The sequence below is a fragment of the Myxine glutinosa genome, chromosome 6 (genome assembly GCF_964187855.1).
Source record: "Myxine glutinosa chromosome 6, kmMyxGlut1.1, whole genome shotgun sequence".
NCBI classification, from domain to species: domain Eukaryota; kingdom Metazoa; phylum Chordata; class Myxini; order Myxiniformes; family Myxinidae; genus Myxine; species Myxine glutinosa.
In genome coordinates this window covers 138,041,806-138,068,307 of record NC_136266.1, presented here as the reverse complement: position 1 = coordinate 138,068,307, position 26,502 = coordinate 138,041,806, and the positions used below count along the sequence as shown (strand labels likewise).

Below are 26,502 nucleotides of genomic sequence, written 5' to 3'. Positions count from 1 at the left end.
CCAGGTGTGGACCACATTAATGTAACTAAAAAGAAGAAGCTAATTGCGTCTTACCTCAGAACCTGGCTTGACAAGCCGCAAGGCCGCCTCAGAGCAAAGGTGTGCTGCGGTCACTACATCTGCTTTGCGACCAGTTACAGGTGCATCCTGTGAAAAGAAAGCCATGCTTCAGGATGGATATTGAAAGATAAGAAATAAAAACATTAGGAAATGTTACCTGTGTATGGCTTATGATGCAAGAACATTTGGACACATGTAGCCAACTACAGTTAAACAAAGCATCCTACCAAATAAATATAAAAATTCTTTTTTACACAAATCTAAATTGGCACATGGAAGAGAAAGGTGATGGAGGATAGAAACTGAGTGGGGGAAAGGGAAACTGTTGGACACAACAAAGAGAATTACTAGGAAAAGAGGACAGAAGAAGGAAGGAGGAGGGTTGTATTAATAAGGGTTATTAGAGGTAAGAAAGATTATGGATATAGGGATGGAGGATGGCAGAGATGGTAGTGACCACCTACTTATAGTCGTCGAGAGAAGAGTGTGGTTGAACAACCTCAGGAAGGAGGTTTTACAAACAGGAGAAAAGAGGGAAAGGATTGAGGTGTACACAGTAAGGATTTTGAGAATTTATCAAGGTGGGGTTAACTAGAAGAAAGCGTGCATCTTGAGATGCTGGGCAAGGTTGGAGGGCTGAAAGCGAAGAGCGAGCTACAAGAAGAGGCAGGAATAATTCAAAAGAAAAACAAAGAGGCCACAACCTGTCAGATACGAGAGCAACAGGCTTTGTTCTTTGACCTCGTTGTGGGAGAAGTAAATAATGTGTTGAGCTTTAGCATCAACATATTCCAGAAGAGACATGTGTGATGCTGAAGAGCCAGCTCATAAGGAAAATTGAGTACTCCATTGAGTCAGACAATGAACTTGGAGTCTCTGGGTTGTTCCACTTTTTTTTTCAAAGAATGTTTTTGAATGACAGAGGATGCAAGGTCTGCAGCTAGATTTAGAAGCCAGCTTTGCTATATGGTTGGCCGAATTGAGATTTAACAGCTTCCATGCGATGACCATGGAAAATTAGATGGTATTCATAGAATACTTACCCTGCACAGTCAACTAGGTAGGTGCGAGCCAACTATTCTGTTTTTAAAGGTTTTTTTTTTTTTTTTAATATCCAATATGGCTGCCAGACCACATTAGTGATATCATAAATTTACATTCTCTAATATAATTGTTGTGTAGATCACGCTAAATAAATTTCAAACTGATCAGACCAAGCGTTGTCCCTGACAAATTATTACGTCATAATTAAGGCACAAATGACGTCATCGTTAACAACACTTATTCCCCATGGGGCGTACTTGACAATGCACCATGTTTACATTTTTTCCCAATGAGCAGTTTTGGAGATAGAGAGGTGTAACGTGTTTCGTTTTTTCCAAGATAGCGCCTGTACCATGTGACCTACGTCCTAATTATCATTTTAAAAAATTATACATGACGAGGTGCTCCTCTGGTCAAAAATTCCCATCCATCTAACAGTTGCAGATAAAAAAAACAATTTCATACTGATTGGATCAAGCATTGTACTTGTTGAATTATGACGTCATAATGAAGGCACTGATGACATTTTCATTAACATATCGTAATCCCCATGGGGAGTACTTGACAATGAGCCATGTTTCTCCCCCCCCGCCCCACTCCCCAATCAAGTGGTTTCGAAGATATAGAGGTGCAATGTTTTTCAAAGATGGCATCCATACAATGTGACCTATGATGTCATACTTATGAATAAATAAATAAAATTCTACAGGTGGACACACTTTTATGGTGAAAAGTTTGTGTCCATCGGACCAACGGTTGCTGAGAAAATGAATTTTTTAAATGCAGACACGTGCGTACATATGCCACACGTACGCATGCAACCGATCACTTAACCCAGCCTTTCGCTTCGCGAGTGCAGGGTAATGATGTAGATTTGTTTTCTGTTCCTTCCTGAACAATCTGAGATTGGCCAGGGTTGAAAGACACATTGAATGCACCAGATTGCAGATCAGCAGAGAACAGTGCAACCGTCAATTCCTATCAGTGGGATATAAAGTAACTGTACAACATAATCAAGCTTGGTTAGAATTCTATATATATATATATATATATATATATATATATATATATATATATATATATATATATATATATATATATACATAAAAATATATACATAAAAATATATACATATATAAATAAATATACAAATAGATAAATAAATAAATAAATATATATATATATCAATATATATATATATCAATATATATATATCAATATATATATATCAATATATATATATCAATATATCAATATATATATATATATCAATATATCAATATATATATATCAATATATATATATCAATATATCAATATATATATATCAATATATATATATATATATCAATATATATATATATATATATATCAATATATATATATATCAATATATATATATATATCAATATATATATATATATATATCAATATATATATATCAATATATATATATCAATATATATATATCAATATATATATCAATATATATATATCAATATATATATATCAATATATATATATATCAATATATATATATCAATATATATATATCAATATATATATATCAATATATATATATCAATATATATATATCAATATATATATATATCTATATATATATATCAATATATATATATATATATATATATATATATATATATATATATATATATATATATATATATATATATATATATATTTTTTTAATATGGGTGGATAAAAGTAGTTTCTTTTTTGAGCATTTACTTAGATTTCTATGGATTAAAATTTTCAGGATTACTTATTAACGCATCATACGTCTTATTATTGCAGTGCATTAACTAAACCATTCTATGCAATGTTAGCCCCAATAATTTGCCAATAATTAATCAGTTACAGTGCTATGTCTTACAGTGAAATACAGTGCAGGTGCTCTTCAAATATTGTTGTACTTTAACTTTTAAAGAAACACAAGTATGGACGACCCACGATTACTGGTTAGACATCAATCGATTAAAAAGCTTTGAGTTTTGGGACCTCAAAATATCTCAATTATTTTCCACATTAGTAAAAACTGCTGACGAACTGCTGACTTTAAGCTGTCATTTTGTCTCATTATTTGGAAAAAATATACTTCCCGTTGCTGACACTTTTTGTTTCAGGAAATAAAATGGTATCTACTTCCTACCCAAGGACAAAGCAAGTAAAGAAGGCATCGACTATAGAGTCTTATTTAAATTAATCGTAATGCAAAGAAAATTCACCAATAACTTTTTGTGATTCTTCCTTAATACTTGGAGGCTTTGGAACTGTTTAGCAATCGAGTACCATTTTTCAGGAGAAAAATACTGGATGTCTACAGCCACATACTGTATATTGAATAACCTCACCATGGTTTTAATAATTTTGCTGTGGGGAGTTAAAGGTCGCCAGTCGGTCATCTTTGGTCGGACTACAAAACAAGACCTTCTGCATATGTATGCTCATGTATTGTCCTTGGGTCAAGTTTGAACAAAATCGGTCCATGCATGTCCGAGAAATGGTTGGGGACACGTTCAAGTAACAAAAATGGTCGCCAGTTGGCCATTTTGGATCTGATCTCGCAAGAAAATGACCTGCATATATAAGCTATCATTCATTATCTGTGTGCCAAGACTGAACAGGAACAGTAAATCCACGTCCGAGAAATTATCTAGAACGTGTTCAATATCTTAAAATGGCTGCAAGTCTACCAGTCGGCCATCTTTGATCAGATCGCAAAATAAAGTGAGGTGCACGTGTATGCCACCATGTACTGTGCGTGTGCCAAGTTTGAACAAAATAGGGCCATGCATGTCCGAGAAATTGTTAGCGACATGCTTAAGTAACAAAATGGCCGCCAGTTGGCCATCTTGGATCTGATCTGGAAAATAAACGTATGTGCATATGTAAACAATCGTTCATTATCTGTGGGTCAGGTTTGAACAACGTCGGTAAATGCATTTCCAAGAAATGGTTGAGGGCGTGTTCAACATTGGGTTTTTATTTTTTTTACAACTAAAATGTCCACCAGTCAGCCATCTTTTATCGCATTGCGAAACAAAATGATGTGCATATGTATACCGTCATGTATTGTCTTTGTGCCAAGTATGAATAAAATTGGTCCATACATCTCCGAGATATGGTTGCGGACGCACAGACGGACAGATGAGACCCAATCCACAAGCCGCCGTTTCAGACTAAGTCCAACGAGGGCTAATAACTACAGACTTGTATAAATGGCACGATCATGGGAAAGGCAAGCATGGTCTACCGAAGTTTCCATCGCGTTGACGGGTGAAAACGAACGACTGTGCACCAATTTAACATGGGAGGCCCATATCATCACACCAATCCTCCAACAATGGAGTTCCAATTATTGTCATCGTTGGAAAGAAAATTACGACAACAGTGGATTCTGGGCTTTTCTTTTTTTACGAATAGCTATTAGTGCAACATTGACAGAACCAGAGTATGCCAATGCCAAATGTGGTTCATCCATTCACAATGTTGCTTGACCGACAGTCAAAATGCAGCAAGGCTGATTGCTCTGAAACAGAAGCATTTGACATTCCTTTAACCAACAGCTTGGTATCACCTCTGATAATTTTAAAGACAGACAACTTGATTAGCTATTAGTCTGATGGTGATCATATAGCCAAATAGGTTACAACCAATTAAAAGAGCAAACCACTGAAGATATTGACTATGTTGTCAAAAACAAATTCAAGTGGACAAGTATGCAATAAGTACATATGTACAATTGTACATACATCATTTTAAAAGCCATCTGACACCATGATTTTATTTGTCATTTTACAGAAATAAAAAGAAGAAATAGTCGCCTTCGGCAGAGGAATCTGGACAATTAACCTAAGAAAATCCTAAAAACCCCATCCTAAAAAAAATCCCCCTTTTCGTCAATGTGCTCGACTATAATGTGCACAAGTTTGTGTAATCTAAAGGCCTAGGTGCAATTTATACAAGGTGACAACTTGTGGGATGACTGACCCTTCCCTTTAGGCTCAGATTAGAGAAATCCTTAGCTTGTCAAAATCCCAAACAATCACTATTGCAATACATTTTACATAAAGAGAAATAGTAATCAAACTTCAGTAACTTAGCATGTGCTTGCATGTAATAAAAATAATAATAATAATAAATATAATCACAAGACAAGAAACAATAGCCGATTTGCCGTTACCAATTACCTTGTATTGCAGCATCTTTGAGTCCAAGATAATACATTATGATGTGCTTGAGGCAACATCCTTCGAATAGCTATCATTTGCACTGAGTAATGCACCATATGGTTGGCTTCTGATAGTTAAAACAAAAGTAGAGGAAATCAAGAGAAAGCTACAGTTATACAAATATGCAGTCATCAATGTTGCATGTGCCATCATATTCAGAGTTTACGCTGTCATTCAGCAAATAGTAATAAAAATTACAGTTGGCGAATATTTTTGCACATGCTCGAACCGCTTTCAGGAAGCACAAACGTGCAGCGTGTTATCAGGTATGTTCTTGCCACACACAAACATATGAACTTGTTCCTCTAGAGCAGGGGTCAGGAACCTTTTTGACTGGGAGAGCCATAAAAGGCAAATATTTCTAAATATATTTCATTGAGAGCCATATAGTATTTTTAACGTATAATAAATTAAATATGTCTTACTTTTAATGCGACTTCTGGTGCTGCATGGTTTTGCTGATGGCCTTGTAGTCTGGTTCATACGTGGTGAGGTTGAGCTTCATGCAGGCGTTGAGGCTTCCATCAGTTAAACGTGAGCGTAGGTTGGTCTTAATGTTCCTCATATGCGAGAATGACTGCTCACATGCATATGTAGAGCCAAACATGGTCAATACGGCAATACTCACACGCTGCATTGTGTGGTATGTCACAGGAAGCTCGTTCCAAGTTTTAAGAATCAGCTGGTCTTCAGGTTGAAGATTTTTCATTTCTGTCCACTTGTGTTCCCTCGCCAGCTCTGCTCGCTGTCGCGCAAGACTTTCCAACTCTCCATTAAGTGACTTGAACTTGACCACATGTCTGATGCCTTCAGGTCAGCAACTTCCAGCTCAAAGTCTCCGATAGAGACCCCGGGGATGCATGTCAGGTCGATTTTGTCCACTGCACACTCATGTGGATGATTGATGAACTTGAAAAGACCAGTGCGCACACGAAATTCTCCAAAACGTGCTTTGAATGACTGCAGGAGATTGGACGTAAAGCCAGCTAGCTGCTGGAGATCCAGATGTTGAGTGGAGTCACTTGCTAAGCATGCATCTCTAAATTGTTGCAGTCTTTCAAAGTGCAGAAGACGACCTGTTTCAATGTCCCTGAGAAAGACTTCCAGCTTGCTTTCAAATGCAAACACTGCTTGTTGAAGGGATGAGATTGTATTTCCAATACCTTGCATTTTCACATTGAGCTGGTTCAGATGGCCAGTTATGTCCACGAGATAGTGAAACTGCAGGAGCCAGTCAGTGTTGTCTAGCTCAGGATGCTTGACGCCTTTCATTTCAAGAAAAGTCCGGATTTCACTCAGGCAAGCTGCAAAACGGCTGAGCACCTTCCCCCTTGACAACCAACGCACGTTGCTGTGTAAAAGCAGACCGGGATAATGATTCCCAACTTCTTCTAACAGAGCTTTAAACTGGCGATCATTTAAAGCTCGGGCAACAATAAAGTTGACCACTCGAATGACCAGCGACATCACCTCACCAAGCTCCTGGCCACACGTCTGAGCGCAAAGCGCCTCCTGGTGCAGGATGCAATGAAAACTTAGGATGGCTCTCTTTTCATGTTCACGGAGAAGCGCTACAAATCCTTTGTTCTTCCCCAACATACAGGATGCACCATCAGTACAGACAGAAATAAGTTTATCCATCGGTAGTTTTTTTTCTTTAGCAAACTCCATGAAAGACGTGAATAAATCCTCTCCTCTTGTTGTCCCTTTCATTGGCAAAACAGCCAAGCTTTCCTCACGCAGTGTGTCACCTGCAGCATACCTGGCAATTATACTGCACTGAGATAGATGGCTAACGTCTGTTGACTCATCTAACGCGAGAGAAAAGTATGTCCCGGCGTTTATGTCCTTAATTTGTGTTTCCTCGACTTGATTTGCCATCATGATGCTACGATCATGCACAGTTCTTGCTGACAGGGGCATGTCTTTTATTCGTTTGATTATCTTGTCTTTATTTGGGAAGTCATCAAACAGTTAATTGGCCACATCAAGCATGAATGTTTTGGCATACTCACCATCTGTGAATGGCTTTCCATTCCTTACTATTGCCAAAGCACCCGCAAAGCTAGCGGAATTCCCATCACCTTGCTTGGTCCACACACGTAGTTGCTGCTGACTCGCCTGCACTCTCCGCTGTAGCTCCTCGCATGCCCTTTTCCTGCTGTCCCCCGCTGGATATTTCGATGCAAATGAAGCATGGTGCGTATCGAAGTGCCGCTTTATATTTGACCGTTTCATCGATGCAATTTTATCATTGCATATTAGACATACAGCAGATCCTGCTCTCTCACCAAATGCAAATTCCTCTGTCCACGCAGCCTGGAATGCACGGTAATCATCGTCTTTTTTTCTTTTCGCCATCTTTTCCGTTACAAGGGTTGAAGCGGATAAACTAGTTGGCTATCTGATAAAATTGATTTCTTCACCTTTACAATGACACGGACATGCTCGCGAGCCATTGGTTCCCGACCCGACCCACGGGTGACCCGTGACCCGTGAAATTTATCTTCAAAACTAATTTCTGTTTACTTTAAAATGACAGTATTATTAAGAAATATCACAAGTATTTTAAAATCAGTTCCAAACTGATTTTTTTTTTTTCAACTCAAAATTGTCTGGGAGCCATATGCCGTCACCGGAAGAGCCATATATGGCTCGCGAGCCATAGGTTCCCGACCGCTGCTCTAGAGTCTAGCCGATATCTATTTTTATGCCTGTGCCCCCGAAGGTGGCCGGAGGCATTACGTTTTGGGGTTGTCCATCCGTACGGGCTAAACCTCGTTTTTCTCAGCAACCACGTCCGATTGAGACGAAACTTTCAGGGTAGGAGTGACACCCATGCACAAGGTTTTTATGACAATGCTGAGGCCACAGGTCACATGGTATGGCAGCCATCTTGGATTAAACACAAATAAGAATTTTAAAAAAATTCTCAGAAACTGCTGAATGGAAACATTTTAAACTTGTCACATTGTCAAGTACTCTCAATGGAGAACAAAACCATGATAATGATGACATCGGTGAAGTGGTATACCAGCCATAAATGTTTTAATTGAATGCCTTATCCTAAAAAATCTGAAATTGCATGCACATGATCTCTGACCCATTTGTATTGAAATATAATATTGATGACATCATTGGGCAAATGGTTTGGCAGCCATATGGATTCAAGAAAAATATTAAATAATTATATCTCTGAAACCGCTTACCCTATCGATGCCAAAATTTACAAATGTCATGCAACACCATTGTTGCATGTCGTTTGAAAATTATGACCTCGTAGGTCACATGGTTTGGCAGCCATCTTGGATAGAAAAACGAACCTATCCGATCAACACAAAACGTCACAAACGTGATTCACCACCAATACATATGCAGGGTGTACATTTTTGGTGTCATATGTCATGTGGTCTGGCAGCCAGATTAACTTGAAAGCCGAAATTTAAAAATAAAAGTCCCTTCTCCGAAAACGCTTCACCGATCGATGTGAAACCTGTCCTGTGGTAAAAATGTGATACACTACATGACCAAAAGTATGCGGACACCCATTCTAATTAGTGGATTAGACTATTTCCACCACACCCATTGCGGACAGGTATATATAATCAAGCACATAGCCATGCAATCTCCACAGACAAACATTGGCAGTAGAATGGGCCGTACTGAAGAGCTCAGTGACTTTCAACGTGGCACCGTAATAGGATGCCACCTTTCCAACAAGTCAGTTCATCAAATTTCTGCTCTGCTAGAGCTGCCCCGGTCAATTGTATGTGCCGTTATTGTGAAGTGGACACGTCTAGGAGCAACAACACCTCAGCCGCGAAGTGGTAGGCTACACGAGCTCACAGAACGGGACCGCAGAGTGCTGAAGCGTGTAGCACATAAATGTCTGTCCTCGGGTGCAACACTCACTACCGAGTTCCAAACTGCCTCTGAAAGCAACGTCAGCACAACAACTGTTCGTCAGGAGCTTCATGAAATGGGTTTCCATGGCTGAGCAGCCGCACACAAGCCTAAGATCACCATGCGCAATGCCAAGCGTCGGCTGGAGTGGTGTAAAGCTCGCCGCCATTGGACTCTGGAGCAGTGAAAACGTGTTCTCTGGGGTGGTGAATCACACTTCACCATCTGGCAGTCGGAAGGACGAATGTGGGTTTGGCGGATGCCAGGAGAACGCTACCTGCCCGAATGCATAGTGCCAACTGTAAAGTTTGGTGGAGGAGGAATAATTGTCTGGGGCTGTTTTTCATGGTTCGGGCTCGGCCCCTTAGTTCCAGTGAAGGGAAATCTTGACGCTACAGCATACAATGACATTCTAGACGATTGTGTGCTTCCAACATAGTGGCAACCTTCCAACATAGTGGCAACAGTTTGGGGAAGGCCCTTTCCCGTTTCAGCATGACAATGCCCCCCGTGCACAAAGCGAGATCATACAGAAATGGTTTGTCGAGATCAGTGTGAAAGAACTCGATTGGCCTGCACAGAGCCCTGACCTCAACCCCATCGAACACCTTTGGGATGAATTGGAATGCCGACTGCGAGCCAGGCCGAATCGCCCATCAGTGCCCGACCTCACTCATGCTCTTGTGACTGAACGGAAGAACATCCACACAGCAATGCTCCAACATCTCGTGGAAAGCCTTCCCAAAAAAATGGAGGCTGTTATAGCAGCAAAGGGGGGACCAACTCCATATTAATGCCCATGATTTTGGAATGAGATGCGTGATGTTCGGGTGTCCAGATACTTTTGGTCGTGTATTTCAAAACAGCTGAAGGGATTTAAACCAAACTTGTTTATTTTTAGGACAGTGAATGAGGGCATATACCCATTGCCACGGGTAGGGACTACGTGGAGGTATATTGGCGACACAGTCGTATTTCTCTAGTTAATAATGTGATCGAGAGATGGTTAATTGAGAGTTCAAAGAGGCGAAACCACCCCACCCACCTCACCCCAAAAGAAGTCCAAGCCGGAATGAAGTTTAAAAAATGGAAAGCTTATGAACAGAAACAAAATGAGAGGGACAGCAAGGAACTGGAAGATGGTTGGTTAAATTGGGAGGAAGCTAAATGTAGTACAATTGGCTTTGCATAAAGTGTGGTGAAAATGGGCAGGACATGTGCTCCTGGAGATGGTGTTCCAAGAGCAAATGGAATTATGTTGAGAAATGACGTTACAAAAACCATTAATGTTTGGGGATGGATATTTTACAACTTTTTATGGCTGTTTGGACATATTCTGATTTTTAAGTACTATTTTTTAATAAACATGTGTTTAATATTGATGTTTTATAAAACAAAAATGAATTTGAGTTTGGTTAAACATTCTCAAACCAAATTAGTCAAATTGCTAACACTTTTTTCAACCCAGATTAAGCTGCGATATTGAGCAAATTAATAACAGTATTTAGACAACAGCCCACCTTGGAAGCACCGACAACAAGTGTGTGGGCCACAGTGGCAATGAACCCATCCACATGAGCTCCCAAGTCTCTAAAAGGGGAGGAGAGGGTTTTAAAAACAGCACAAAAATTCCAGAGGTTATTTAGGGAAAGAAATTCATGCTGTTACTTCCATAATTCTTCCAGCCATTCGTACAATCTAGTTTTATCCAAGGTATAGGTAGCAGCACAAGTCAGGGCCTTGATATACAAATAGTTTATCAGGTAAATGAACACTTTTATAATGAATTGCAAATTCACACAAACGTCACAAACCGACAAAATATCAGCGGTAGCACATTGTTGCTCGTACACAAAAGAAACAAGGAAGAGTAGAGAGTGGGAGTAGTGGAGAAGGTGAGTGAGCATAAGAGCAAACGTTTAAAAACCATTTTCCCCTGATTTCAGGGGGTTGTTTGAACGATGGCCTTCCTCCAAACGGATCGATCCATTGCGTCAGTTTTGTGCAAACCCAAACATTTCACATCTTTCTTGACAGTTTCAGTCTTCGGAGGACGTCATCTTGCTTTTCTTCCTTTTACCACGAGCTTTATTTACAGCTTCATCTTCTGACCTCCGTTGCACGTGACAATACCAATGAAGTTCTCTTTCCTGCCATTGATTTTTAATCCCTTCACAATTTCTGAGCTCAGAATCTTTCTTTAGAGACAATCTATTCATCCATTGTTCCACCTCTGGTTTTTCCATTATTATTACCTCTGATCCACACTGCCAACGTTTCGCTTCCGTACATCAATACCAGCACGCTCCAGGCTTTATAAATCAACATTTATAGATAATTCATATAATGTTTCTGCACTTCATGATGCCAGCTTGTTGTCTCCACTTATTCAAGGCAGACTTAATTATTGATCTAATGGCAAATTTTGCTCCCCCTGGTGAATATGAATATCTAATGTCTCCAAAGAAACAAAAACGTTTGACCTTTTCTTCATTAAAGTCCGAGCTCAGGAGCATTACCTTTTGTTCTCTATCTTTTTATCTGCGACAGGTCAGCGACAACTTTCAACTGTCAGCTACAACGAGAGTTTCCCGTTGTCCTTGTTGTTGGGGTTCTTGTTTGGGGTCTATTTTTGAAATGTGCATCCATTGGTAGGACAGCTACAACTCAGTTCGTTTTGATACAACAGTGGCTGAGGATGACAGGGATGAGAGGTGTCGAGTTAATCTTTTAAAAGCGCATTGAATGTGTTTCCCAATCACGGAAAAGTGTTCATCTTTTAAGAGTGCTTTAAATGCGCGTTTCCAAATTGGCCCGTTACAGGATTACGTCGCGGGTTGTGACCACAGTGCGGTCATTTTTGTTCTTGAAATGATTGATCCTTGCATCTTTTACATATGACAAAACCGACTTGTGTTAACTTATTTCCTGTGATACCACTGCACATCTTGACATTTATAACACTGCCTACATCGAGTTGAATTCCATCAAACGGCTTTTCTACATATTGACCAAGACCATTGTCTGCTTTCTTTCCATTCTCTTCCTTCACCATAAACCTTTGTTTTATTAATGTCGACACCAAATTAAATGTGTTTTTTTTCTATCACATTTTCCCATTTTTGAAACATCCCTGAATCACAACCTTAAATTTTTCATCATTCCTCAATCACAATTAGAAACAGGAGAGGCTTAAAACTAACCAATGGTGTAATCTTACATCGGCTTCAACCATTTCAGTACATCCCAAGTTGGTCTTATCGTAGTTCTTGTTCAAAAAAATAAACAAAAAAAAATACAATTCCCATGACTACTTTTACCATTTATTCAGGCACAAGTTGCGTTCCGAGAGGCCATTCAACAACTGCACTTGGTACTCAAGCATATGCTCTCTCTCGGTCACTAAAAACACGATGACAGTTTTCTTTTGCCAAATAGCTCTCTTGGCATTGCGTCAAAATAAAAATCAGTTGTTGATCTTCCCGGCATAAAACTAAATGAGTGGTTGTCTACATTTACAACTTTTCATACATTCCTTAGTTTACCGTTTCATGAAGCTGAAGCTGAACGCAAACTGCATAGGAACATTATTCACGGGAAGCAAAATGCCATTTAACTGAGCACAAAACAAACATCAATCATTGGAGTAACACCATAAAAGAATCGCAGAGAAAGCAGTAATTCAACACTCAACCCCTAGCAGGAAAAGTGACAGCCACTGTCTTATGCGACAGGGAGGGTGTGCTGCTTGTCGACTCTATGGTTAAAGGGTGGCACTATAAATGCCAAGTTGTACATGGAGACAATCAAGGAACCAAAGTTGCATACAGAGGGCCTGCTCTCACAAGGACATGTCTGAGGTGATGCTTCAACAACACCAGGCCACATGCCAGCCTGGGCACAAGTGAAATCACGTATTTTAGAAGGACTGTGCTAAATCACACTATATATATACACATACACACACAGTGCATTCAGAAAGTATTCAGACCCCTTCATTTTTTTCACATTTTGTTATGTTGCAGCCTAATGCTGAAATCGTTTAAATTCATTTTTTCCCTCATCAATCTACACTCAATACCCCATAATGACAAAGAGAAAACATGATTTTAGAAAGTTTTGCAAATTTATTAAAAAATAATAAACTGAAATATCACATTGACATAAGTATTCAGACCCTTTGCTATGACACTTGAAATTTAGCTCAGATGCCTCCCATTTCTCTTGATCATCTTTGAGATGTTTCTACACCTTGATTGGAGTCCACCTGTGGTAAATTCAATTGATTGGACATGATTTGGAAAGGCACACACCTGTCTCCATAAGGTCTCACAGCTGACGATGCATATCAGAGCAAAAACCAAGCCATAAGGTCGAAGGAACTGCCTGCAGAGCTCAGAGACAGGATCGTGTCGAGGCACAGATCTGGGGAAGCCTACAAAAAAAAAATTCTGTTGCATTGAAGGTTCCCAAGAGCACAGTGGCCTCCATAATTCTTAAATGGAAGAAGTTCGTTACAACCAGGACTCTTCCTAGAGCTGGCCGCCCGGCCAAACTGAGCAATCGGGGGAGAAGGGCCTTGGTGAGAGGTGACCAAGAACCCGATGGTCACTCTGGCTGAGCTCCAGAGATCCTGTGTGAAGATGGGAGAAACTTCCAGAAGGACAACCATCACTGCAACACTCCACCGATCTGGGCTTTATGGCAGAGTGGCCAGACGGAAGCCAAACCGGTCAATCTTGGTTTCATCAGACCACAGAATCTTGTTTCTCAGTCTGAGAGTCCTTTAGGTGCTTTTTTGCAAACTCCAAGCGGGCTTTCATGTGTCTTTCACTGAGGAGAGGCTTCCGCCTGGCGAGTCAATGACATCCACGTTTTGCGCACATGATGCAAGTCAGACCCTGGAGCAATAAACCAAATTTTGTCAATGTTACACCATGCTAAGACTAGAACTTGGGTGTGGAAAACCCCAAAACCCCAAGTCTTCCGCTTCACGAGCTTGTGCATCGTTCTTATCCATATCCCATTCTTTGCAACCCTTGGACTCCAACGTTTGTCTTTGGCAAACCCTTTTTTTTATTAACAGATTTCAGCTTAGATGATCATTTTAAACTATCTTTCCTTCCATACAGTTTTCCATGTTGATTAAAACTTTATATTTTAATTGTAAAAGCCAGTGGTGAACAGTCCCTTCTTTGTAAAAAAAAAAAAATTTAATCCCTTTTTAAGGCCATTTTCCCTGCGAGAGCAGGGGTAAGCCTTGCGGGCCCCATGACAATCCTCATGGTTTCCTTTTTGAGGTAATGTTTTTTTTTATGGCCGGACAGCCTGCCTGATGCCAACCATGAGTCGTCTCTTTCGATGCGCAGGGATACGGTGTACCTATTCTAAACCGAGGCACACACCGGCACATTCATCCTGGTAAGCTGTTACTCAACTTTAGGCCGGTCATTTTACGAATATACCCACCACAAATTGCAATAGTAATGAAACTTGGCATTTTTGCTTCTTTTGACCCATGTAATAACATAGTAAAAGTCAAGGAATAACGAGGCATTGGAACACATTCATTTCGAGCAACCACTTTTTGACAGTTATGCACGAAAATAAGCTAATAAAAATGGCACAAAATAATGCACTTAATTTGTTATTTCGTTCACATTCTCAAAAGATGTCAGAAATGTAAGTGTTTAAGAGTGTAAGACAGGCCTTATGCCCTGGTTTTACAATACATTTGACATGTAAAGGTATATATATTGAGATAATTGACATTTAAGGTAGCTTTATCCCAATAAAATTGAATTTTTTCGAAAATATACATATCAATGAATTTTGAAAGCTAATATAATGGTCTATCATATTCTTATATCAAATTAGATTTTACTCTAGTCTAATTAGGTGAACAAAGCCTAATTAGGTGAATAAAATTTAATTACACGAACAATGATCTCCATAGCAACGACTTTGGACCTTGGATACGGTCCATTACATGGACATGATAGACATTCTGAGGACATTCCTGAGGTCGGAACGCACTGGTGACTGGCGTCTGCACGTGCACGCTTTGCACGACATGTTGCCCTACCTAGCAGCTGCAGGCCACAATCTGTACACAACATCTGTGTACATCTACCTGCAGCGACTGGCACAACTGTCTATTCAGCATCCGGAGGTCCACCGACCACCATCAGTTCCAGAATGGATTTCACGTAGTGCGGCGTTCAGATCGGTACTGGGCCGGCTTGTCCACAGATCTTGTGATCGAGCAAGTGCTCATGAGAAGTGTGAAAACCACAGGGGGACTAACAAGGGGTCGTGGAATGAGCGAGCCGCAAAGGATCACGTGGCTGCTGTCCACCCCCATATGTGCAGAGGTCAACATGGCTTTGCAAGAGTACACATCAGTGCAGTATGGGACCAGTGACCAGCACAAAGAACAAAGCGCAGCTCGACAAGGACGGGACACAGATGACACGCACAAACTTATTCGCTACCTGTCATCAAAGGATCCCTTTGGAAACGATCCAACTCTGCAAAGCATTGACACTGGCATCACAGCTGGAGATTCGGTCAATGCTGACCAAGCAGCGTCAGTCGGCAGGAAGATCTTAGATGGAATGCTTGACAAAAAGGTTCTTGATCACACGTTCAAGAAGAAAGATCAGGTTGTGACTCTTGACACACGTTCATCATTGAAAACTGGCAGACAATCCGTTCTGATAGATCCACAACTGTTGTTCCAACGTCTGAGTACGGCAGGATCACGCTGTGATGACCTCAAAGATGTCTTCAAGTACGAACTAAGCAGTTTCCCACCAGCACTGTTTAAGACCACTGATATCCTGCTTGAGGCCGACAAGCCAGCGCTAGCCGAAGCCATTTGGAAACAACTCCCCCTTGACGTTCGCAACACAGTGCTGCCACAGAATGTGCAATATGTTCTGGATGGTGGGGCATTGCTACACAGAATTCCTTGGAATTCTGGCGAGACATATGGAGGAATCGCCAGTCACTACGTGCGATATGTTGGTTATTGTTGGAGACAGGTATGGTAACGCTGTCATAGTGTTCGATGGATATGTGAGCGCACCCTCCACCAAAGATGTAGCGCACAGCAGGCGCGTTCGATCTCACAGCAGTCCCCTTGTCAACTTCACAACGGACATGGTATGTACTATGAAGAAAGATGACTTCCTTGCCAACCAAACAAATAAACAACGTTTCATCAATCTACTGAGTGATGACCTTCAACGGCGGCACAACGCTGTTCATCATGCCAGGGCAGATGCAGATGTTCTCATAGTGGAGACAGCCATTGCATGTGCAAACACCAAGGACACCGTGATAGTTGGCGACGACACCGATCTTCTTGTTCTCCTTTGCAGTCGTGCAGGGCCCACATCTCACAACCTGTTCTTCCGACCTGAGCCTAAGCTGACGTCAAGGAGGCAAGCAAGATGTTGGAATATCGAGCAAGTGCAAAAGACACTTGGACGCAATGTTTGTGACAAGCTTCTTGTTGCACATGGACTCCTGGGTTGTGATACCACGTCAAGAATTTACTCGATTGGCAAATCAACAGCCTTGAAGAAGCTGAACTCCAGTGCGTATTTCTCCGAGCTTTTGGCAAACTTCAACACTCCTGGAGCGTCAAAAGAGGATGTCATGACAGCTGGAGAGAATGCCCTGGTTTGCTTGTATAATGCCCAGCCCGGGGAAACACTGGACATGCTGAGGCTTCAACGCTTCCACCAGAAGGTTTCAACAAGCACTGTCAGAGTTGAGCCTCGTACCCTGCCCCCTACATCAGCATCTGCAAAGCAACATTGCCTACGGGTGTATGTTCAGGTTCAGCAGTGGCAAGGAGTTGCCATGGATGCCAATGGTTGGGGATGGGCTATCCGTGACGAGAGAATGGTTCCCGTGATGACCGAGATGAAGCCTGCTCCAGATTACCTTCTAGATGCCATCCACTGTGGCTGCAAAACAGACTGCAGCACCCTACGATGCAGCTGTCGCAAGTACAGCCTGGAATGCTCTTACGCATGCAGTGAATGCAAAGGACTTCACTGTTCTAATGTGACCTTGTCAGAACCAGAAAGTGATCCAGAAGAAGAATAAGCTCTTAGGTTGGTGCTTGAATCGCAGTTCATTCAATTATTAAATAAAACACTTTTTTTTTTTTTAATTTTTTTTTTTTTTTTTCAATATTATTTAACGATTTTTTTTGTATATATAGTACGATATGAACTTGTTCACATAAAGCCATTACATTGCAGGCCTCAGGGACATAAAATTGCAGGATCTCATAAGGATTTAGCACGGAAACAGTTTTTGGTCTGAAAAATTTATGCAGATTTTCGCTTAAAACCTTCTCTTAAAGATTGCAAAAATTGGAAATGTTCCAATGCTCCGATTCTCCTTGACTTTTAGTATGTCATTCTCCACTAAATTTGACATTGAAAAATGCATGTTTCATTACTATTGCAATTTGTGGTGGGTTCGACCCCAAAATGGCGTAGATTGACTGGACTACTTGCCAACCTCAGAAGGATGACAGGCTGAATCAACCCCCCGGCATTAATTCAACGATCGATCGGGATTTGAACTCAGGACCCTAGGATCCCAAGCCAGCACCCAAACAGCCAAGCCAGCACCCGAACAGCCAAGCCAGCACCCGAACAGCCAAGCCAGCACCCGAACAGCCAAGCCAACACCAGGTCCCCCTTCTTTGCAAGTCAACAAAGAAAACATGGAGGTGAAAGGCAGCACACTCAGCAAGTGATAGGCCTGTACTCGGTTTTATAACAGATTTGGCATGTTGATAAAGAATTGACAGGCCTTTATATTTTGATTGGGAAATCATAAACCTATTAAGTGAAAGGAAGCAGTGAAATCTTTTTTATAAATAAATAATTGACAGGCCTCGTCAACACCACTGAAATAATACATCGTTTCTCATCGAGTCAGGAACTATTCACCACCGTAAATGGTTTTCCCAGCGCTCATGAATAACATCCCATATGTAACGCCGTAATGACGTCCTAGGGTAGGGGAAAGTAATTTTCACAATTTCACAACTACAACTCAAACTCATCAATAAACCGAAGCAACAATTTTGGCCCAATTCTTTCCCAAGCAACAATAGCTTGGGCCACAAGACAAAAACAAATCTGACTGTACCAAACCATTTTGATGACTTCATGAAAAGGTTACAAAATAACCCTTAAAAGAAAAGAATCAGTATAAAGAGAACGTGCCATAAATGGTACATGTAGACTTCGAACAGGATGGCAAACTATATGCACAGGCATCTTCAGAAGCAGCATGTTGTAAGCAAGATGTTTCAAGTTCTCCAAGAGATTATGGTCAGAATTGGATAATAAGCTACTTAAACTTAACGCTAGTTAACTTTGGGTCAGGTCAACAGAAAATATTAACTGCTGCCTACTCCAATAATAAATAGAGAGCACAGGCTGCCTGGATAGGCTACAAGTATGCACACCCGCCTCTGAACTGTAGCTTGGGTTCAAATCGTGACCACTATAAACGAGCAACCTGGTGTTTCACACACTGGGCTATCAATAAGTGTCTGTGCCGTCCTTGTGAAGGAAGTTAAACTGGGTGACCCATACTGCTAGCTTTAGTTGGTGGGCTTTAAAAATCACATGGTCTCCTTTACAATGTCGGCGAGTTGTCGCCAGAACACTGGACAAGTTCCAAATTCCTGCTTAAACATACAAGGGAGATTGCATCAGCAGGACAGCCACATGCTGCATATAAAAGAAGAGGAAAGCATGGGCAAGGAGAAACGGTGGCAAATTAATCCGTTTTTTTTTTTTTTTTAATCACATCTTTAAAAAAGGCCTTCATTTTTAATCGCAGACGTCTTCTTTCATCATCCTCAAAAACCTTGCATTTCATGAACTCATGGTGTTTCTCTCGATGGTTCTTATTCTGGTGACATCGAGAGAAACACCACGACTTCAAATAAGTCCATCGAGGTTCGACTAGAAGAGTGGCGGTGAAGCCCTTCACAGAATATCGCAGACCCTTACTGAGATGGATCACAATCGCCACATTTCGTACAAACATCAGACTTTTCAGACCATTACTGTTTAACAAGACCCACGATCATCGGCCGCTGTAAACACAAGCTTCCCACTGGCTGAAAAGCTACAACATGCTGTTCAGGTTTATCATCACATCATGCTGCAAGCAAGGATAGCCAGATTTTCCAGCATCGAGCACAAGTTCCTTGTCGCCTGGACAACCTCAACACGCTTCTTGGGTTCAAATATTGTGCATCGGAGAACAGCCATGCACCTGCGAGGACGATTGCAAGCACGCTTCAAAACGTACGCAATGGCATCAAATCGGCTATCCTGCTACCAGTTCATACCCGGCTTGGAAAAAATAAAAATAAAATCACTTGGAATTTACTCACAATTTTGAAAAAATAATCACTTGAATATATCATAACATTATAGAGAATATAATACAACACAGCTTTACTATTAAGGCACATAACATACATGGCTTATAAAATACATGACGTCATGTAGTCTTAGGTTCTTACATTTTGACAAGGTCATCTGCTTTCAACGTTTGCTCCGCTTCGCTCCGGAGGGGTGAGAAATGGCACACACAGTTGTTGACCGAGATGCAAGTTGGAAATGCCACACCTGCAACAAGAAAACCCATGATCAGCGGGTTTATAAAAGTGCACAAACCACGATTACATGCTAGTTACAGCGACTGCCGCTGTGTGCAAAATAAATGTGAACGATTCGATAATACAGTTAACTAAAAGAGGCAAAATAAATGTTATTTTTGTTTCGTATGTGGCCTGTGGCTGCAGGTTGCACCTTTTTTTTGAAATCGCAGCTGTGCCACTGATGCAGTGCCGGTTACCAGTAAGCTGTTACTCATTTTGCCGAACTCAGAAGGATAACAAGCCGAGTCAACCCATCTGATGTTATTTCAACGACAGGGGCTCAAACTCAAGACCCTAAAACCTCAGGCCAGACAACTTGACCGTTAAGCAATGGAATACTGCTCCAATGGAATAATCCAACCAATGGAATACTGCTCTCCCCTCTGGGCTGGTGCTCCTGCCTCACACCTAGCTCGTCTTCACGCTGTTGAAACCAAAGCATTCAGAATCATTGGAATCTCCCGCAATCTAACTCCGAGGGCCTTTCACTCACTCAACGCAGGCAGGTTGGTGGTCTTTCTGTCTTCTACCGACTCCTCTCCGGCCTTGCCCCCCCAGCTCTCTCTGGGCTCTGTCCCCCAAATATTCCTGCAGGTCGCACAAGATCTGCCTGCAACCCTCTTATGGTTAAACTGCCAAAATCAAGACTCTCTGCTCACCTTCACTCCTCTTTTCTCCCACCTCTGGAACAAACTCCCTCACTCTCTTCAATCCCACTCCACCCTCCAGGTCTTTAAAACAGCTGTTCACCACCATCTCTCATCTTCCCCCATCCAAAACCTTGATCTTTTCTACCCCTGGTAATTTCACCCCAAATCCACTTTTTTGAAATACGAACGTCTGTCCTGGAAGTCCTTGGTGTCCTTGTGTTTTATACTTATCCCACTCCCCCCCCCCCCCTTTCCCACGCCTCCTCCCCCCAAGCCCTCTCCCTCCCACACATCTCCCTGCTCTCAAATGTTGTGTTTGTGTGCTTCCCCTTCTCTCCCCATCTTGTCTTCCGCTCCCTCTTTTTATACATTTTGTTTGTCTGGTTGATTTGTTTGTGAAATAAATGTTAGCTCTTTCACGAGCCTCGATTCAGTATACAAAAAAAAAAAAGAAGCCAACACCAGGCATAAAACAAGTCAAGTGAATCCACTTGGATTCCGCCCAGGTTGGCACATGGAAATTATTATTCATATGGTACTTTCCATGGTGAAGTAGTTCGCAGCAGAACCGGCAGCATAAATATAGATTTGATGACGTCATGTTTACACATCTGAGCGCCAGAAACTGTCTTCACTTTTGAGCGACAGAAATGAGCTTCACTTTTGAGCGACAGAAATTCCCAGGCAAACGCTATAACGCACCAGGTTTACAACCTGTGCGTTAATAAAACAACAAGCACACAGTGAGAATTGCTTAGCAATACATGTCCCCTACCGGTCCCAATGAATGTTCTTGTTCTAAGCACTCGGCAATTGTGAGCCATTTCCAGTACGACAAATAGTTCAAAAAGTCCAAAAATGGCATAACTCCGTGGAAAATAGACGAAACACCCCAAAACTCAAACTTGTTCTATAACTTGTCATAATAAAGCCATGTGACATGTTTCAGTTGAATACGTTAAAGGGAATGGGAAAAAGTCTGGAAAGCCACAGGTGAGACGGATAGACAGACCAGACGGAGAGCTAATAGTGAGTTTCCAGTAAAATTAGTAGGTGACTAATAGTGGCAATTTGTAAGAAAATATTTTAAGTACAAATGTTTGCAAGAGGGAAATACATGTCGTTCCCACCCCCCCCCCCGCCCCCCCCTCCTCACCCTGAAATAATAAATAATGCCTTTTAGCAAAGGGTGGGGAAACACCCCCAACATACAGTCTGACACTCCCCTCGTTCACCCTCCTCCTCCCTCGTAATGTGCCCAAATTAATGTAATCCCAAAGCCTGTCATAACATCAACACAATTTGGCTGTTGTGGAACAAGCAAAAGAGTGAGAAAATTATTTTGGCATCCATGCACCATGTTCTATATGAAGCTGAAGCAGTTTCTCTGGCTCCGGTTACAATCTTGGACGCTCACCACTATACTTTGCAGAGGGTGTAATAATTTGTAATTTGTTCAGGACTTCTCGCCGACACTTTGCGAAGAACAGTGGGACCTTTCACGCCCACAAACCCCACTTTCACGCCCACTGAGAGTTCTGTGGAGGGAGGTGCTTGAAGGTTCATGAGAGTTGGACAGAGAAGGTACAAGGTCGGTGAGAAGGCACGAACGAGAGGCGTGATCCAGCAAGACTGAAAGAGAGAGACGTGAGGGGGTGCCTGTATTGCGGCAATAGGCCGAGACCCTCTTGGCCCTATTGCCGGTCGGTGAGACGCGAAGCGGAGCTGCGTTTGCCGGGTTTTCGCACAATTTCGCAGGCAGAAGTTTTCGGGTTTTCGGAAGTTTCCGGGTTTTCGCAGGCAGAAGGGACACTGCTTAGCGTCTATCCGAGGGACGGCAGACAAATCGATGCCTCGATTCGTCCCACCAACAAAACACCGGGATGACAGTTTATAGCTCGACAGCTTGCTCACAGCGTGAAAGACAATACATTGCGATATGTCAGTTGAAATATCGGAGGCACATGCTCCATTGGGATCAGGCTCAGGCTGCAAAGAAGCAAACAACATGACTCTTTCCAAGACCAAGTGGAACACTCAAATTGCCATCATTATCACATCAAATAAACCCAACGCCATCTTACCAAGTAAAGCCCATTTACTTTTTTCACAGGCCTTTTCCACCAAACGCTACAGCACAACAACATACACATCTTCAAAACCCACATCAAACAAACCCAAGCCCATCACCATCACAACAACCAACCCTTCTTCAAATCCTTCTCCTTCTTGAAAATCTTTGCAGTCTCTTCGTTAATCATGTTGTCTCCCTTCTCACACAGCTCCTGAATCGACTGTCCAGGCTGGGCATTTGTGATGAGAAAGCGAAGCGCTCCTGGGAAACGAAGACAGGGAACCTCACTTGCATCGATTTGTAAAATGTGTGCGTAACACTGAATATAATCGCTCGTTCACACGCTTGACAAATGTAACACTGAATATATCGCTCGTTCACATGTTTGACAAATGTAACATTGAATATATCGCTAGTTCACACGTTTGATAAATGTAACATTAAATATATCGCTCGTTCACACTTTTGACAAATATAACACTGAATACATCGCTCGTTCACACGTTTGACAAATGTAACACTGAATATATAACTCGTTTACACGTTTGAAAAATGTGACATTGAATACAATTGCTCATTCACACGTTTGATAAATGTAACACTGAATATATCGCTTGTTCACACATTTGACAAATGTAACACTGAATATATCGCTCGGTGAAACGTTTGACAAATGCAACACTGAATATAATCCCTCGGTTAAACGTTTGACAAACGTAACTGAATATATCCATCACACATTTGATAAATGCAACACTGAATATATCGCTCGTTCACACGTTTGACAAATGTAACACTGGATATATCGTTCGTTCACACGTTTGACAAATGTAACACTGGATATATCGTTCGTTCACACGTTTGACAAATGTAAGACTGGATATATCGTTCGTTCACACGTTTGACAAATGTAAGACTGGATATATCGCTCGTTCACACGTTTGACAAATGTAACTGAATATAATCGCTCGGTCAAACGTTTGACAAATGCAACACTGAATATATTGTTTGTTCACACGTTTGACAAATATAACTGAATATAATCGCTCGGTCAAACGTTTGACAAATGTAACTGAATATATCGCTCGTTAATTAACGTGTGTTTGATAAATAGCACACCCGCAATGACAGCGTTGGTGGACATTAGCGAGTGTTACGGCGCCTTACGTGCTGCGACTCCATCATTTACGAACAATGTATAAATAAACAAACCCAACACATTGTGGCAACAACGGATCTGGAGAACGATTCATACACGTGAGGTTACGAATCCGGTAATCGGGGAACACAACAATACAAAACCTCACCGAGAATCATTAACATTTGTGCTAGGTTTGTATCGCCAGGTATGAAAACACATGACGGAGAACTAAACAAACACGCGAAAAGAATCCGAGTCGGGCACGAATCTCGTGGCAAGTCAAAGGCCTCGCCGGCAACTAGGCCGCAGCCATTAATGGAGGCCGTCACAGTACGCGCCCGACCGCCCGCAATGGCGGCGCTTTGTTAGCGCCGTTCTCTCACTGTTTACGGCTTCTGCTGCCATGCTGTACTTCGTAAGAACCACATCCTGCGCAACGGTCTGCTCCGTTGTCTCTTCCTCCGCCATTTCTCCGTTAGCAGTACTGCGACCACGTGTTCAATGGCCACACCACGTGATAAAGAAGGGCCCACAAAACGTTGAGCCGTTGTTGTTGTTGTTGTTGTAAAGATTTGAGAAAAAAAAATTAAACGCAGGATTTAACGCAAATACCACAACCAACAACAACAGCAGCAGCAGCAGCATCTGTCACTATTCTCCATTTCTGCATTATTAAATCTCGCTTAAACGAGATCTCGTTTTTCACGTGAGTTCGTGGTCACGGGTCAAACTACTCCCTAACTCCCGCCAGGACGTCAGTCAGTACTCAGTGTCAGTAGCGATGTTGCTACACCGCACACACCCCAACAATCTGGCATATTTGACGTGCTCGCTCACCTGTTACTGTTAGACAGGTAGAGCATAGTTGCATTTAGTGGTAGATTATTTAACGAAGTTTCTGCCTTTGTTTGCGAAACGTTGATTTTTCTTATTCACATTAACTATTATTATAAAGAGCTATCGGATAGTTAGCGCTCGCTTGCCAAGCCAGCCGTTCCCTTGAATGGAATGCTTACTTAAGTGCACGATGAAGCACGCGGTGCTACGCGTGCGACTTGCTACCAAGGAGGAAGCGGACAACGCGGTAAGTTTAATGTTCTTTATTCAAAGAGGTCACTGTAGCACTGGCGCGCTCCGGGCTGCGCCTGCGCGCCCGGTGTATATCCTGAGGCCACGCCTACCCCTCGGGCGAGGCCGCCGCCCACTTGGTGCGCGGAATGATGTCACCACGCCAGTGGGCTTTCGTGTCCGCCACACGCGCCCCCCCCAGAATTCCCGCGCACCTGGAGGGCCAGTTTGCGGGGCAAACAGATGACCCGGCCGAAGCGCCCTCTGGCGACCGGCGGCGTCCGGGGTGCAGGGATGCCAGGTGGGATGCCCCCGGCTGTACCCAGGATGGGTGCCAGACCGGGGGGGTGCGTGCCTGTGGTGCTGGGCGGTGCCGGGGGTCCGCCCGCAGGGGGGCGGCCCCGACGCGGGGGCCGAGCCACTGGTGGTGGGTGGTCCACGTCGAGGTGGGCCGGCTTGAGGCGGTCTATGGAGACCCGGTCAGGAGTGCCGCCGATGTCCAGGGTGAAATGTTTCACCCCGGTCTCCAGCACATGGAAAGGCCCGTCGTACGGGGGCCGCAGTGGTGTCCGGTGGGCGTCGTGCCGGACGAAGACGTACTCCGCGGTGCGAAGCTCCGGGGCAACGTGTGTAGGAGGGTGCCCGTGGTGCGCCGTCGGCACCGGGGCGAACCTCCGGGCGGTCTCCTGCAGCGCAGAACGCTCCTGCGCCGCGGACCAAGGTGCCGTGGGGTCGGGGAGGAACTCGCCCGGCACCCGCAGCGGTTGTCAAAGACCAACTCTGCCGCGGATGCGCGCAGGTCCTCCTTGGGCGCCGTCCGGAGGCCCAGCAGGACCCAGGGGAGCCTGTCGACCCAGCCGCCGTCACGGAGGGTGGCCCGGAGTGTGGCCTTCAATGAGCGGTGGAACCGCTCGCACAGGCCATTGGCCTGGGGGTGGTAGGCCGTGGTTCGGTGCAGCTGGACCCCGAGCCCCCGCGCGACCGCGGCCCAGAGCACCGAGGTGAACTGGGGACCGCGGTCGGACGAGATGTCCGAGGGGGTGCCGAACCGGGCGACCCAGGTGGCGATGAACGCCTGCACGACGTATGCCGCCGTCGTTGCCGCCAAAGGCACGGCCTCCGTCCACCGGGTGGTGCAGTCCATCATGGTAAGGACATGGGTGAAACCCGGCGAGGGGGGCAGAGGTCCCACTAGGTCCACGTGCACGTGGTCGAACCTACGTGCCGGCATCGTAAACGGGGCCAATGGGGCCTGGGTATGCCGGTGCACCTTCGCGCGCTGGCACGCGAGGCACGTCCTGGTCCAGCTGCGGACGGCCTTCCGGAGGCCATGCCAGACAAACTTGTCGGCGACCAACCTCTGGGAGGTCTTCGTGCCCGGGTGGGACAGGCAGTGGATGGCGTCAAAAACCTGGCGCTGCCAGCCTGCGGGCACGATGGGGCGAGGCCGCCCGAGGGAGACGTCGCAAACGAGGGCCGTGCCCGCGCCGTCAAAGGGCACCTCGGTGACGCGGAGGCCCGTGACGGCGGTCTGCAAGGCCTGGACCCCGGGGTCGGTGGCCTGGTCCGCCGCCATCCGGGCATAGTCGATGC

At 43.3% G+C, this 26,502-nt stretch overlaps 1 protein-coding gene across 1 annotated transcript in view; it reads right to left on the bottom strand.

Moving 5' to 3' along the window:
* PA2G4 (proliferation-associated 2G4) overlaps window positions 1–24,530 on the bottom strand; it is a 98,294-nt gene extending 73,764 nt beyond the window's left edge. Inside the window, exons 1-5 of the mRNA XM_068121157.2 lie at window positions 24,225–24,530; window positions 22,833–22,961; window positions 19,839–19,944; window positions 10,780–10,849; window positions 55–147 (exon numbers count right to left, since the gene is read on the bottom strand). Coding sequence (XP_067977258.1) covers window positions 55–147; window positions 10,780–10,849; window positions 19,839–19,944; window positions 22,833–22,961; window positions 24,225–24,309 — 483 coding nt within the window. The 5' untranslated portion in view covers window positions 24,310–24,530. The remainder of the gene's footprint in view (window positions 1–54; window positions 148–10,779; window positions 10,850–19,838; window positions 19,945–22,832; window positions 22,962–24,224) is intronic.
* Between the last annotated feature and the right edge of the window lie 1,972 nt (window positions 24,531–26,502).